Below are 14,396 nucleotides of genomic sequence, written 5' to 3'. Positions count from 1 at the left end.
TTCAGACCCATCTTGTGGTTCAGACGAACGAAGGACAAGTTCACATGGCGATGGGATTAGAGTATGTGGGTGTGAGGGTGAGCCAGTGCTAGGGCTGGGAGAGTGCAAGAGTGTGCATGCGTGTGGGTGTGTATGCGTGTGAGAGCAAGTGTGCACACATGTGAGCATGCTGCCTGTGTGTGAGTGTGTATATACATGTGAGTGCACGTATGTGTCTAAGTGTGTATATGAATATAAGTGTGTGCATGTGTGGGGGTGTGTGTGAGCGTGTGCATGCGCATATGCACACTTATGTGCACACAGGAGCTGGGAAGGAAGCGGGAAGGGTGAGACCAGCCTGACCTCTTGCCTCCCCACAGAAGTTGTCCCACCTGGAAGACCCCCTGACTGGGCCTGGCACAGTTCATGCTGTTGCTCCAGAGCTGGGAGACCTGGGTTTGAGCCTGGAGCTGCCTCTAAACTGGCCACCGTGTCCTGGGACAAATTAGTTGGCTTTTCCAAGCCTCAACTTCCTCCTCTGGAAAAAGGGTGATGGTGTCTGCTTCACTGCTTTTCTGTGAGGATGGAGTAAGGCCCCTTCCCAGGACTGCCCCGGACAGTGAGGGGCCGGGAGTTCCCTCCTTAACCACTCCCCACTTGGCTAATCCTAGCTTCGGGGCTGCCGGGACTGCTAACATCAATGCCAGGTCCTTCCTGGGGACAGTTCCTCCTCCTCCTTCCGGCTCCTATGATGAAGCTCACACCTTAGGCGTGGCCTTGAATGAGTTGAGCTGGAAGAAGCACCATAGTATAACTCAGCCCAGCCAGTCCTGGTTCTGCTGATGATCTCTTCCTGGGCTTTTGTTCAGTTAGCGCTGCCTCTCTGAGTCCATGCCATAGGCAGGTCTGGCCACTGCGCATTCTTCTCACTCATCTTCCTAAATATTCTCAGCGGTGTCTCCCTCTCGTCACCCCATCAACCCTCAGTGCCTCTCATCGCCTGTGGGCCGGTAAGGTGAAAACTTCTGTCTGCCTGGCATCAAGGCCCCAGGTCCATTCAGCCTTCTCTCACTTCAGTCCACTTGGGGATGGTGGGGAATCTGAAGGAGACATGGGGTTGGGGTCGGGGTGTCTGAGGGACCCCATCTGTGTCAGTGTGCTGGTGCTGCCCTAACAAAGTACCACAGTCAGGGTGGCTTAAACAACAGATGTTTCTTTTCTCGTAATTCTAAAGGCTAGAAGTCCAAAATCTAGGTGTCAGTAGGTTGGTTCCTCCTGAGGCCTCTCTCCTTGGCTTGCAGATGGCCATCTTCTCCCGGTGTCCTCACATGGTCTTCCTTCTGTGTGTATCTGCGTCTGAATCTCCTCTTTTTAAGAGGACACCAGTCATATTGGATTAGGGCCCTAATGACCTCACTTTAACTTAATTACCTCTTTAAAAACCCTATCCCAAATACAGCCACATTCTGAAGGATCAGGGGTTAGGACTACGACACATGAATTTTGGTGGGGGACACGATTCAGCCCATACCACCATCTAATCAGACTTGACACATCAGGGAAACTCCAGGCGTTCACTGTGGGCAGTATCAAGAGGGCAGGGGTCGGCAGGAACAGTTGGAGCCCAGTGTGGGGATTCAAGCAGGCCTGACACGGCAGCTGGGCTGTGGTACGGAGGAGGCTGGGAGGCCACACATGGGAGCAGCCTGAGGGCTCTCCTCAACATGTCAGAAGCCACGATGGAGGGAATTCCCTGGCAGTCCAGTGGTTAGGACTCTACACTCTCACTGCTGAGGGCCCAGGTTCAATCCCTGGTTGGGGAACTAAGATCCCACAAGCCGCTCTGTATGGCTAAAAAAAAAAAAAGCCATGATGGAAACTGTTCATTCCCCTCCCATGGCTGTTGATGGGATTTCTTTCTGTCAGGCCAGTGTGATGAACCTTAGAAAGCGGGTTCTGATGGGAAGTCATGTGTGTGTCCTTGAAAAATAATGAATGGGAACATGAATTAACGATTACTGAAGACTTGCATTTTGTTTGCAGACCAAACCTTTCAAAACACACTTCTGTATTTTGGGACTGAACAGGGACCTTTAAGGAAATGTTTGCCGTTGTGGTTTAGGAGAGAGTCACTCAGCATGCCAATGGGAGTCACTGATTAAACCCACATTGCTAAGAGAAAAGTGTCTGAGCTCCTGCCAGATGCCTGGTTTGGGCTAGCTGCTCTCACTGGTTGTCTTCACCTGGCTCTGCCATGATGTTTACCTGACCCCGAGGTGGAAGCTGAGGCTCAGGGCGGTGAACTGATGCTTCCCGAGCCCAGGATGCCTGCCCCACCAGCCGGCCAAGCCTGTGGGAGCCAGGACTTGGGTGCCCTTGTCCTTTGGCTTTTGTTAGGTTATACTTGAAGTGCACTGAACTCCACATATTTGAAATGTGTAATTTGCTACATTTTGACATATGTGTACACCTGTGAAATCCCCACAGATGAACATGTCCATGACCCTCAAAACTTTCCTCTTTCCCCCTTGAATTCTCTCCCTTCCATTCTTTCCCACCTGCCATGCAAGTATTGCTGATTTCTACACAATTAATTAGCTTTCCTTTTTTTAAGATTTTTGTAGGAATGGAATCACACAGTATGTATTCTTTGTGGGGGGAGGGGAGCCTGGTTTCCTTCACTCAGTATAATTATTGAGAGTTTCTTTGATTCTTTTGCATACATTGTTAGTTCATTCTTTTTCATTACTGAGTAGTATTATATGGCTATACCACAATTTGTTTATCCATTCACCTGTTAATGGATATTTGGGTTATTTCCAATTTGAGGCTGTTACAAATAAACATCCATGAACATTCATGTACAAGTCTTTGTATGGAATATACTTTCATTTCTCTTGGGTATAATACTTTGGAGTGGAATGGTTGATCATCTGATAGATGTGTGATTAACTTTTTAAGAAACTGCCAAACCATTGTTCAAAAACATTGTATCATTTTACATTCCCATCAGCAGTATATTTGAGTTTCATTTGTTCATATAATGTCTTTTTTCTTTGGCCGCTTTTAAGATTTTCTCTTTATCCCTGGTTTTAAGCAATTCAATTATGATATGCCTTGGTGTAGTTTTCTTCATGTTTATTTTGCTTAAGTTTCATTAAGAGTCTTGAATCTGTGAGTTTATAGTTTTCATCAAAATTTGAAAAAGTTCTTGGCCATTTCTTCTTCAAATATTTTTTTCTGTTCTGCTCTTTTTCTCCTCTCCCTTGGGACTGCAATTACACACGTATTAGGCCACTTGAATCCCAAAGTTCATTGACATGCTTTCTTTTTAAAATAATAATTTCCCTCTGTGTTCATTTTGGATAGTTTCTATTGCTGTTTACTAATCTTTTCCTCTGCAATGTTTAATCTTGCATTAATCCTTTCTACCCTATTTTCCATCTCAGACATGATAGCTTTCATCTCTGGAATTTCAGTTCAGGTCATTTAATATCTTTGATCTCTCTACTTAGGCTTTTGAACATACACTATGCAGTTATATTTCTTGTTTTAAGGTCCTCGTGTGCTAATGCTAACACCTATGGCAGTTGTGGGTCATTTTCAATTAACTGATTTTTCTGCTCATTATGGGGCCTATTTTCCTGCTGGTAATTTCTGATTATATGCCAGACATTTATGAATTTTACCTCTTTGGGTGCTGGATATTTTTATATTTCTATCAATATTCATAAGCTTTGTTATGTCATAGATGTTACTTGTAATAGTTTGATCCTTTTGGATCTTGTTTTTAAGATCCATTAGGTGGAATCAGAGCTATATTTAGTGTAGGGTTGATTATTGCCTACCACTGAGGCAGGACCCTTCTTGGTACCCTACTCAGTGTCTGAACAGATGCTCTTCCCAGCCCTGTGTGAGAGCTGGGCACTGTTCCCTCTAATCCTTTCCCTGGCTTCAGGTTGTTTCTTCACACACGTGCTGATCAACCCTCTGTGGAATACCCTGCGAGGACCCTTGAAGGTCTCTGTGGTTCTCTGTGTGCAGCTCTCACCTACCAGGTCCTCTGCTCTGCAAACTCTAACTACCTTGGCATCCCTGCACTCACAGCTGCCAGGTTCCACCCGTATTTCCTCTCCCTGTGCCACATCCTGGAAACTCTCCCCAGGCAGGAAGCCAGAGTAGTCGTTTTCTGTGTCTCTGAGGATCAGTCTCTTTCCTTGCTTGATCCCTATATCTTCAAAACCATTGCTTCATATATCTTATTTGTGGGATTTCTATTTTTGTTTGGGTTTTTGATATTGTTTTGGGCAGGAGAGTAAATCTAGTCATTACTACTCCCTCTTGCCTGGAAGTAGAAAACCATAATGTGACCTTTTAAATTTGGGGTAATAATTTTAGATTTATAGAACCGTATTGTACCTATGTACCTATGTAAATCTAGTCATTGCTACCTCATCTTGCCTGGAAGTTGAAATCCATGATGTAGACTTTTAAATTTTTTGGAATAATTTTAGTTGTATAGAAACATATTATGTACATATGTACGTAACCATAGTACATTTGTCAAAAGTAAAAAATTAACTGTGATACAATACTCCAGCAGGTGGAATTCTAAGATCGCTCCCAAGATTACCACCCCTTGCTGTCCACACTTTGTATAACTCCCTCCCCATGAGTGTAGGCAGAACCTGTGATTATGATGATATGACTGAGTTACTCAACCTATGATTGAGTTACATTAAAAAGCTTATCCTTGGTGGGCCTGACTTAATTACGTGAGTCCTTAAAAAAGACTAGACCCTTCCTTGAAGCATGAGAGGGTGTGTGGAGGGGACCACATGGCAAGGAACTGTGAATGGCCTCTGGCCAGCAGTTAGAAAGAGAATGGGGGCCTCAGACCACAGGAACCACATGGACTTGAAAGAGGACCCAGAGCTCTAGAAACCCTCAGATGACACATTGACTTTAGCATCATGAGACCCTGAGCAGAGAACCAAGTTCATTGTGTCTAGACTTCTGATCACAAAAACTGTAAGATAGTAAATTTGTGTTGTTTTAAACTGCTGATTTGGTGGAAATCTGTTATGCAACAATGGAAAATGAATATAATTACTATGAACTAAAAAGAACCAGGTCAAATTCATGAGTAACAATAACCCACTATTCATCTAGCAAGATTTCAATAAAGATTAATGGGAAAAAAAAAAAGACTAATGTGAAGACAAGCATGAAGCCATGGACCACTCCCGTCACCTCCAGTTTTCAAGATGATTTTCACACTCTCATATTGTGTCTCAGTTGGAGGTGGTTAGAATTCTGATCAAGAATGGATCTATTATATGAGAAAATATTTGCAAATCATATATCTGATGAGGATGTAGTATCCAAATATGTAAAGAACTCTTACAGCTCATCAACAAATAGACAAACAACCCAATTTAAAAATAGACAAGGGGCTTGAACAGACATTTCTTCAAACAAGATATACAGCTGGTCAACAAGTACATGAAAAGGTGCTCAGCATCATTAGTCATTAGGGAAATGCAAGTCAAACCCATAATGAGATACAGCTTCACATCCATTAGGATCTGTTGGTGAGGATGGAGAGAAATTGGAACCCTCATACACTGCTGGTGGGGATGTCAAATGGTTCAGCCACTGTGGAAAATTTTGGTGGGTCTTCAAAATGTTAAATATGGAATTATCATATGACCCAACATTTCCACTCCTAGGTATATACCCAAAAGAATTGAAAACAGGTATTCAAACAATGCATGCACGTCCACTTATGTTCATAGCAGCACTATTCACAATAGCCAGAAAGTGGAAACAGCCCACATGTTCATCAAGGAATATATGGATAAACAAATTGTGGTATGTACATACAATGTAGTACTATTAAGCCATAAAAAAGAATGAAATACTGACACATGATACAAAGTGAATGAATCTCAAAAGCATTTTGCTAAGTGAAAGAAACCAGACACAAAAGGTCACATACTGTGTGATTCTATTTATATGAAATATCCAAAATAGGTTAATCCATAGAGACAGAAAGCAGATTGGTGGTTGGGAAGAGGGAGGAAAGGGAAGCTATTGCTTGATGGGTACAGGATTTCCTTTTGGAGTAATGGTAATGTGTTGGAACTAGACAGAGGGAACTACATGAAAGGGGTGGTTGCCCAACATTATGAATCCCCTAAAGGCCACTGAATTGATCACTTTGAAATGGTTAATATTATGCTATGTGAGTTTGACCTTAATTTTTTAAAAAAGAATAATCTGTTATAGAAAACAACAAAGTTATATCTTAATCAGTGGTAAGTGACTTTGTAATTCTGCTATCCATTTCTTAATGTGAACTACAGACTTTATTTAGATCTTCTCACCAGTTTTTCTTCTAATGTCCTTTTCCTATTCCAGGATCCCATCCAGGAGACCACATTGTATTTAGTGGTCATGTCTCCTCCTCAGTCTTTCCTTGTGTTTTATGACTGACAATTTTAAGACATATTGGTCAGGTATTGTGTAGAATGTTGCTCAATTTGGGCTAGTCTGATGTTTCTCATGATTAGACTGGGTTACTAGTGTTTGGGAAGAATGCCACTCAGGTGGATTGACACTATCGTGACATCTTGTCAGTGGTCTATGATGTCAACATGACCTATCACTGGTGACATTAACCTTGATCACTTGATTAAAGTGGTATCTGCTAGATTTCTCCATTATAAAGTTACTGTTTTCCTTTCCCTACTCTACGTTTTGGAAGTAGTTCACTAAGTCCAGGCCATACTCAAGGAGAGGGGAATTTAGCTCCACCTCCTGGAGAGGGAAGTATCTACATATATTACTTGGAATTCTTCTGTAAGGAAGATTTGTCTCTTTTCCCTATTTATTTATTTATGTATGTATTTATTTATCTGATCATTTATATCAGTATGGATATTTAATTTATTCTTCGGATTATAATTCAATACTACATCATTTATTTTGTTGCTTAAGTTGCTCCAGCTTTGGCCATTCTGAATTCTTTTGCTTTGGTTTTGTTTCTTTGATGTACCGCCCCCCTTTTTTAAAGCACTTCCTTACTTTCTGGCACTGCAAGATACTCTAGGCTTATCTTGTATTTTTCCTGCCCTTGCTCTAGAATCAGTCATTTCTCCAAGGAGTCATGGTTCTTTTTATTGGAAAATGGTATTTAGAAACCAAGATCTAGGTGCTGAATGTGCTTGTTGCTACTAGGGTGTCATTGGCTGTAGGTCTTCTCTGCAGGCAGCTAGGGTTATTATTCACTCTATATTCACATAACTGTAATTATTTCTGTATGCATCTGTCTGTGTACATAACATAAACATGAGCTCATAGTAATGTCTCTGACTAATCCAGCTTTCCCCTTTGCTTATTTATAAATTCTTTCTTGGACAGTGAGAAACCAGGCTCTCATTACCCATAGTTTATTTACTCACTTGTTCAACCCCAATATATATGTATAGTAATTTCAAAATTGCTACCCTGTACCCCTGTGTGAAACAACTATACCTACCAGAGTATAGCATTTATGGACAGTTCCTTTGGTCTTCAGCCTTACAGTTCTCAACTGAAACACTGTTTTGCAAAGTGACTTAAGTCAGTTACATGTTTTTCCCCACCACCTTCAGTGAGGTTATGTCACATAATTTTAATATAGTTATATTAATTTGTTTCAGCCTGCATTCCACCCTGGGATTTTCCAGCATCCTGGTTATTTTTTAAAATTTGTATCCATTAAAGTTTCCTCTTTGTGATGTATGGTCCAATAGTTTTTGACAAATGCTTGGAGTATATCCATCACCCCAGTACCATGCAGAACAGTTCCATCACCTCACAGCTCCTCCATGAGTCTCCTTGTGTTTCATTCCTTCTACTCCCTCAACCTTTGGCAACCACTGACCTAATTTCAGTCCCTATAGTTTTGTATGGCCTGGATTTTTTTTATAGCAACTCTTTTTATTAGACATGAAAATTGCTGGTAAGCAGAGGTTCTCTTACTTTGTGGTTGAAGTTAGTTGATACCAGGATTCAAGTCCAGTCCTGACACTTACATTGCCCTGAGTCTCAATTTTCTCATCTGTAAATGAGTATAAAAAAAAATAGTCCTAGCCTGATGGGGGTTCTTGGGAGGACTCAATAAGATAACAGTTGTTGGTGCAGTGCCTGGCACATAGTAAGTAATCAATAAACTTGATGATAATAATACTTTATATTTGCTATCCTCATCATCACCATGATCATCGTCACCATGGTGGGATATGAAAAAAGAATATTAAAGAGGCCAGGAAATGCTGCCGTCTTGAGTTGTTGGTGGCCATAAGAATGTACACATGGGCCCTTGCCTAAAGAAGGCAGAGAGGATGTGACTGTAGCAGGGCAGGATTGATCCTCCAAAAGTCTTCCTCTGGTGTTTGTGGTGCCTGTGTGTATTATCAGAGTTGATCCTGGAGTTAGTTAGGGCTTCCTGAGGAGACAGAATTATCTGTCTGTCATTCAAAAATTGCCCTAGGCAGGGAGATTTTAGGGCTTCATTTTGGCTTTTCTCCTCCCCAGGATTTTTTTTTTTTTTTCCGCTGAGATGATATTACAACACGGAAAGAACTTTAAAGAAGTAAATCACTGTAATCCCTACACCCAAGTGGGTTTATGTTTTGGTAGTTGCTGCCATCCCACGCCTGCATTTTTACACATATGTAAACATTATTGATTGTATCATAAACATTTTTCCTTGTTGCTACATAGTCTTCATAATGATTTTTGATGAAGATATGACAGTTTCATGAAGGGGATTCACCATCCTTCACTAAAGTACTCCCACTGTTTTGCGGCACAACTTCATGAGTATCATTTTTTTGCTCCTGATGATTTATTTCCTTGGGATATACTCCCTAGAGTAGGAATTTTCTGTCAAAGGATAGGAACGTCTTTGTGGCTTTATCTGTAGCATTTTGCAGAAATAAAGCATTACATCCTTTTTTTGTATATTAATCTATATTTCATCAAAATACAGCTGTTCAGGGATGTGATCAAATATTTGGTGAAGAGTTTGAGACTAATGCTTCAACAGATCATTGATAAATTTATCATCTGACCATGTAATGCTTTTTTGGAAACCATGATTTTCTCTGATTAGTTTTCTCTCAGCTCTTGCCACCCCCAACTCCAAGTTCTCCTTCTCAGTACTTCTGGAGGGAACGCTCCCAAAGTCCCCGGTCATTTCTCAGAAACTCATTCTTTATTTACTTTAGGAGTCAGGACTTGTTTGCATATGTAAAACCAGGACCATATTGTTTGCAGATGCTAGGGGTGCTGCCAGATAATTGAATGTAAAAAGTTGAGGCTTTTGAATCATTTTTACAAACCAGGACACAAAAGAATATTTTCTTAGAATTAAAAAAAATAATAAAGGCATGGAAATAAAGATCGCGGGACTAGGTTTCTAATACAGACATTTCACTTTGTGTTCCTAGTAGGGACGTTTCAACTCGAGTTGGCGGGGTGGGGGGTGGGGAAGATAGAGGACTAAGATAAAACTTTGCAGATTCACTATATAATCCAGAAAAACAAATGCATAAAAGGAGTTAGAATAAATAACGAAACAAAAACTCAATCAGTTATTTATGATCCCATCTACTAGCATTAACAATACGTTTTTCCCTTTCTTGAATAGTTTTCTGTTTAGTTTTTGTTTGAAGATAAGAGTAGCTTAAAAGTAATTGTGTTTCCTATCAGTATTTGATAAAGCCCCCTTCCCCTTAGGGGACCCGCCCAGATGTGATAGCACTTGTTGAAAGCGAATTGTTTTTTACCATTAAATGCTTTTATTTTTTTAAAAAAAGGAAATTAGCGTAGCTTCTAGTCTTTCTAGAAATGATAAAAACAGATGAGAGCTTCTCATACAAATTGACTGGCTTAAACTAGAAGGCTGGATTCTTTTTCCAAGTGAATTTTGAAATCTGTAATAGTACCTGCAAGTACAATGGGGGAAAAGTGAGTTCTGAGGTCCTGCTCACACCTGCATCTCGGGCACCTACTGCAGCGTTCCAGTTCAGTAAGGACGGGCATGGCTGGGAGGCTCCAGACTCCAGTGCACATGGCCTGGGGTCGGGTGGGGGTGGGGGTGGTATCTGCTGCTGCTGTGCTCTCACCCACCTGGTAGGAGCCTGTGGCAGCTGCAGGGGGATCTCTGGAGGCTCTGGGCCAGCCCAGACTGCTCGCAGGGTGGCTCTGGGCCCGGTGGGCAGTTCTAGGGAAGAGTGCCCCAGGCTTAAGCAGCAATGAGTGGCAGGTGTGGGCCTGGACAGGAGCTGAGAGCCCGGGCCAAGAGGCCTAGGCAGGTTCTGATTTCTGAGACAAGCCGAGGCCTTGCGGGGGTTTAAGAGGTGTGGGGAGGATAGAAAAGTTCTGTTGTGGTACTGCTTTCACAAATACCTCCACCACAGGGTTCAAAATCGTACATCCTCCAGTTCTCTAAAACCTTGGCCTTAACTCCATCTCTTGTCAGTATCAGCCTCTGTGGCCCATCTGGAAAGTGAGGGCAAGGCTGGCAGATTGGAGTGGAGGTGGAACTTGGAAGTACTTTGCAGGGGCCAGAGCCTCCCCTGGTTACGTTTTTTATTTCAGGCTCCTGGTCCTGGGCTGTTCAGCCCATTCTTATTTATTTATTTATTTTCTTACTTACTTACTTATTTATTTATTCATGGCCGTGCCGCACGGCTTATGGGAATCCTACTTCCCTGCTCAGCGATTGAACCCAGGCCCCCAGCGTGGAGTCCATTATAACCACTGGATCTCCAGGGAATTCCCTGTTCAGCCCCTTCTTATGTGAAAATTCCAGGCTTGGTGATCAAGGGCTCAAGACTGGGAGTGCCCTTCTCACCTCCTCTAAAACAGTGATTTAAAAATTACATTTTTGTTTGTTTGCCGTGCTATTTTCCAGGTATTTGTATTTGCATTTTTACTATGTTTTTTATTGAGAAAAATTACATTTTTAGGTTTAAACCTTAAGTAACCCTTTTAGTGGTAGTATGCATTTTTAACTCAAGTTAACACATTTGGGATTTGCTTTGTTTTGCTTTTAGGAAGTTTTTTTGTTTTTCGTTTTTGTTTTGTTTTTTCCTAGAGAAAGGTTAATGCTTTGTATATTCTTGTCAGGACTCAAGTCTTGGCTAGTTTGGGGATTGTGGGCCAATTGCTTCACTCCCCTAAACCTAGATTTGGGATTGGGGATTAATTTCTTATTTTTTCCAAGTTTTTATTCCCTTGTCTGTGAGGCAGGGACAATAATTCAGGCCTCAGAGGTTACCCGAGTGTCACATCAGGAGGTGATTATGCCAGGGCTGTACTGTGAGTTGTCATAATAGCAGAGCTGTGACTTTTGACTACATTTCTGTGGTAGTTACTTTTCCCTTCACCCAAATCTAGCACAGGGCTGGGCATGTGTAGAGATTCTTGTTAAATTGTACTGAACTAAATATTCTAGGCCAAGGATCCCCACTGGTAAGAAGAAAGGAAAATGTCATCAGGGTGGATTAGCCCTGGGCCATTGGGTCTGAAGCCAGTGGGCTGGGAGGGGCTGCAGCCAAGGGGCCTCTGGGGCTCCCTGGGGTTGGATAGGGGTGGTCTCCGGAGCAGGGAAAGATGTTCAAGAGCAAGTTTTGATTGGACCTACCTGGCGTCCCTCTGCTCTGCCCTCCTATCTTCATGCCAGGGACTACCGGGTCTGTTTGTCATTCCTGGATTTGTATTTGAAAATGTTGTTAACAAAGCAGAAGCCTTTCATCTTCTATTCAGGGACTCCCAAGTAATTGCTTAATGTTTATTTCTGTTTCTCCTCCCATTCTAAAACTGCCTGTAGAATTTAATGACCTTTTAAAAACTGTTCTTGAAAGCACCAACACCACCACTGTAGATCTTTAAAATATGTTGGTTTTTGCTGTTTTTCCACTTCTACCCCTCTCCGCTCCAAAACTCATCCTTATTTTTTCCCCCCTTTTCTTCCTGGTTCAGAAGATGGAGGGACCAGTCAAGCTCCGGACAGTTCGAGAAGCACCGACGGACTGTGTCTGTCCCCCAGGTAAGTGGATGTTCAATCGTTGCTGGCTCCTGACTTCCATGGGCCTGGTCTTCTCTCTCCTGTCTACCCGAAACTGCCAAGGCCATGGTCAAGAGAATCACCGTGGGTTTCAGGCTGTCTGTGGTACCTTGTGGACTGTCCTGGGGCCTTTCTTCCTACATCATCTTGCCTGGTATGTGTGTCATTAAAGATTCCGGCAAAATTAACTGACTTGGTTTGATGGGGATGGTGGTATTGGTGGAGGAGCTAAGCAACTCTTCGAGATGACTTAACAATAAAGGCTTAGATGCTAGGAAAGTGGCAGCCATCCCCTCTTAAAGATGGAGAAACAGACATGAACCATCCAAACAGTGTTAACATTGTGACCCTAGCTCTGTTTCGAACATGAGGGGTGGTGGGTAGAGGAATAATCTGGCAAATATAGTTTTTTTTGGTTTTCATTTCTTTGGTGGAGGTAGAGGAAAGGAGCAGGAAACATGGTCTGATTTGTTCAAATAATCATGTGTCTTGGGTTTTGATGGTGTAGACCAGGACGGCTGTGACTAGAATTGAGGATTTGTTGGTTCCTAATCCATGTGGCTCAAATCCTGATTCATATCGGTCTTCCAGTTGTCCTCATTGGAGCTTTGCATGTATTATGACTGAGAATTTAGGGGTGTAGTCTCAGCCCCAGTGTTTTCAGGGTTAGAATTATCCTCTCATAGAACAGTATGTAATACCAGTGAATGAGTGGAAAATTGTAACAATTCCCAGATGACCCACCATGCCGGACGAGGTGAGAGAACATGGGAGCTGAACCCAGGGGCCCTGTTCCTTGCTGTCATGCCTTCCATTAGCCAAGTTGTCTGGCATTTCTGAAACCACTTCACCTGGTCCAGAAACCAAGCTTACTGATGGTTAACATCTCCACATTGGGAGATGCCCTGAGATTTGTGCAAAGATGGACCCATCTTTGGGCTCTGTAGGCTTTTTGATGTCATGGAGGAAATACAAAGCCCAGGACCTGGAGATAGTCTTGTGTCTGTCTTCCCTCGAGGTCTCTTGACCCACTCGGAGAGGTGTCAAGAAGGCCTCTGGAATGACCATGGAGGCCAAAAGCCTGGTCAGAACCCTCAGTTCCACTGAGAGGAGGGCAGGTGACCTGCCGTCCTCTCTGGGGGTGCCCAGCAGTCAGTGCTATGCTGTAGTTGTCCGAGGGGCTTGTGGCTGTGATCAGTGAAAATTCAGTCTCTGGGGACCCAGTGGGAGAGGATTTTACAATCGAGCTTGAGCTAGCCTTTCATAGGAACTCTGAGGTTTTAATAGGAGGGAAAAGGACATGATAAGTAATGACATCATGAGCAGATCAGGAAGTCAGAAATTGCAATTCGATGGGGGAAAAAATTCAGTTCCACCAATGAATTTTTGGCTGATCTGCAAAATGTATAAAACAATTCTTCTTGCTCCTCCCCTGCTCTTTCTTTCTGAGTATTGAATGGTTGTAAATTCATGTGAGTTATGTAGATGAGGGTTTTTAAAACTGGGAGTCACTGGGAATTCCCTGGCAGTCCAGTGGTTAGGACTCTACACTCTCACTGCCAAGGCCCCGGGTTCAATCCCTGGTTGGGGAACTACGATCCCACAAGCCGAGTGGCGTGGCCAAACAAACAAACAAACCTGGGAGTCACAACACATTTATGAAACATGAAATCAGTTATGTGGGTTGCAGCCAGCATTCTGAAATTTTGAACTAGCAGAGACTGGAATAAAAAATATTGGAGTGAAGATTTTGTGTCAGCTATTTATATTTGTAAATGGCACTGTGATACGGGTTCCTTGCTATGGGTTGCTGACTGAAAGTTTGAAAACCACCAATACAGATGATAGATGGAGAGGGAGGAGGTGGCAGTGAGGGGACATGGAGCTCCTGAATAAACCCAGACCAGGTCCAAATCCTGGTCAGCCACTTACTGTTTGTGTTAATAAATGATACCAATACTGGAGTGGGCTCTGTAGGCTTTTTGATGTCATGGAGGAAATACAAAGCCCAGGACCTGGAGATAGTCTTGTGTCTGTCTTCCCTCGAGATCTCTTGACCCACTCGGAGAGGTGTCAAGAAGGCCTCGGGGATGACCATGGAGGCCAAAAGCCTGGTCAGAACCCTCAGTTCCACTGAGAGGAGGGCAGGTGACCTGCCCTCCTCTCTGGGGGTGCCCAGCGGTCAGTGCTGTGCTGTCGTTGTCTGAGGGGCTTGTGGCTGTGATCAGGCTGTCGTGGCAGGTATGGTCAGCGTGGCCCAGGGGGTGTAGCACCGCAGCCTCTGCCAGGCCCC

General features: G+C 43.0%; 1 protein-coding gene across 1 annotated transcript in view; it reads left to right on the top strand.

The window, feature by feature from the left end:
- The window catches only part of COL23A1 (collagen type XXIII alpha 1 chain), a 364,442-nt gene that overhangs the window by 10,205 nt on the left and 339,841 nt on the right, over window positions 1–14,396 (top strand). Inside the window, exon 2 of the mRNA XM_057538500.1 lies at window positions 12,019–12,085. Within this exon, the coding sequence (XP_057394483.1) occupies window positions 12,019–12,085 (67 nt within the window). The remainder of the gene's footprint in view (window positions 1–12,018; window positions 12,086–14,396) is intronic.

The sequence above is a fragment of the Balaenoptera acutorostrata genome, chromosome 2 (genome assembly GCF_949987535.1).
Source record: "Balaenoptera acutorostrata chromosome 2, mBalAcu1.1, whole genome shotgun sequence".
Lineage (NCBI taxonomy): Eukaryota > Metazoa > Chordata > Mammalia > Artiodactyla > Balaenopteridae > Balaenoptera > Balaenoptera acutorostrata.
The sequence above is the reverse complement of the archived record's forward strand: the minus strand, read 5'-3'. Positions and strand labels throughout refer to the sequence as shown.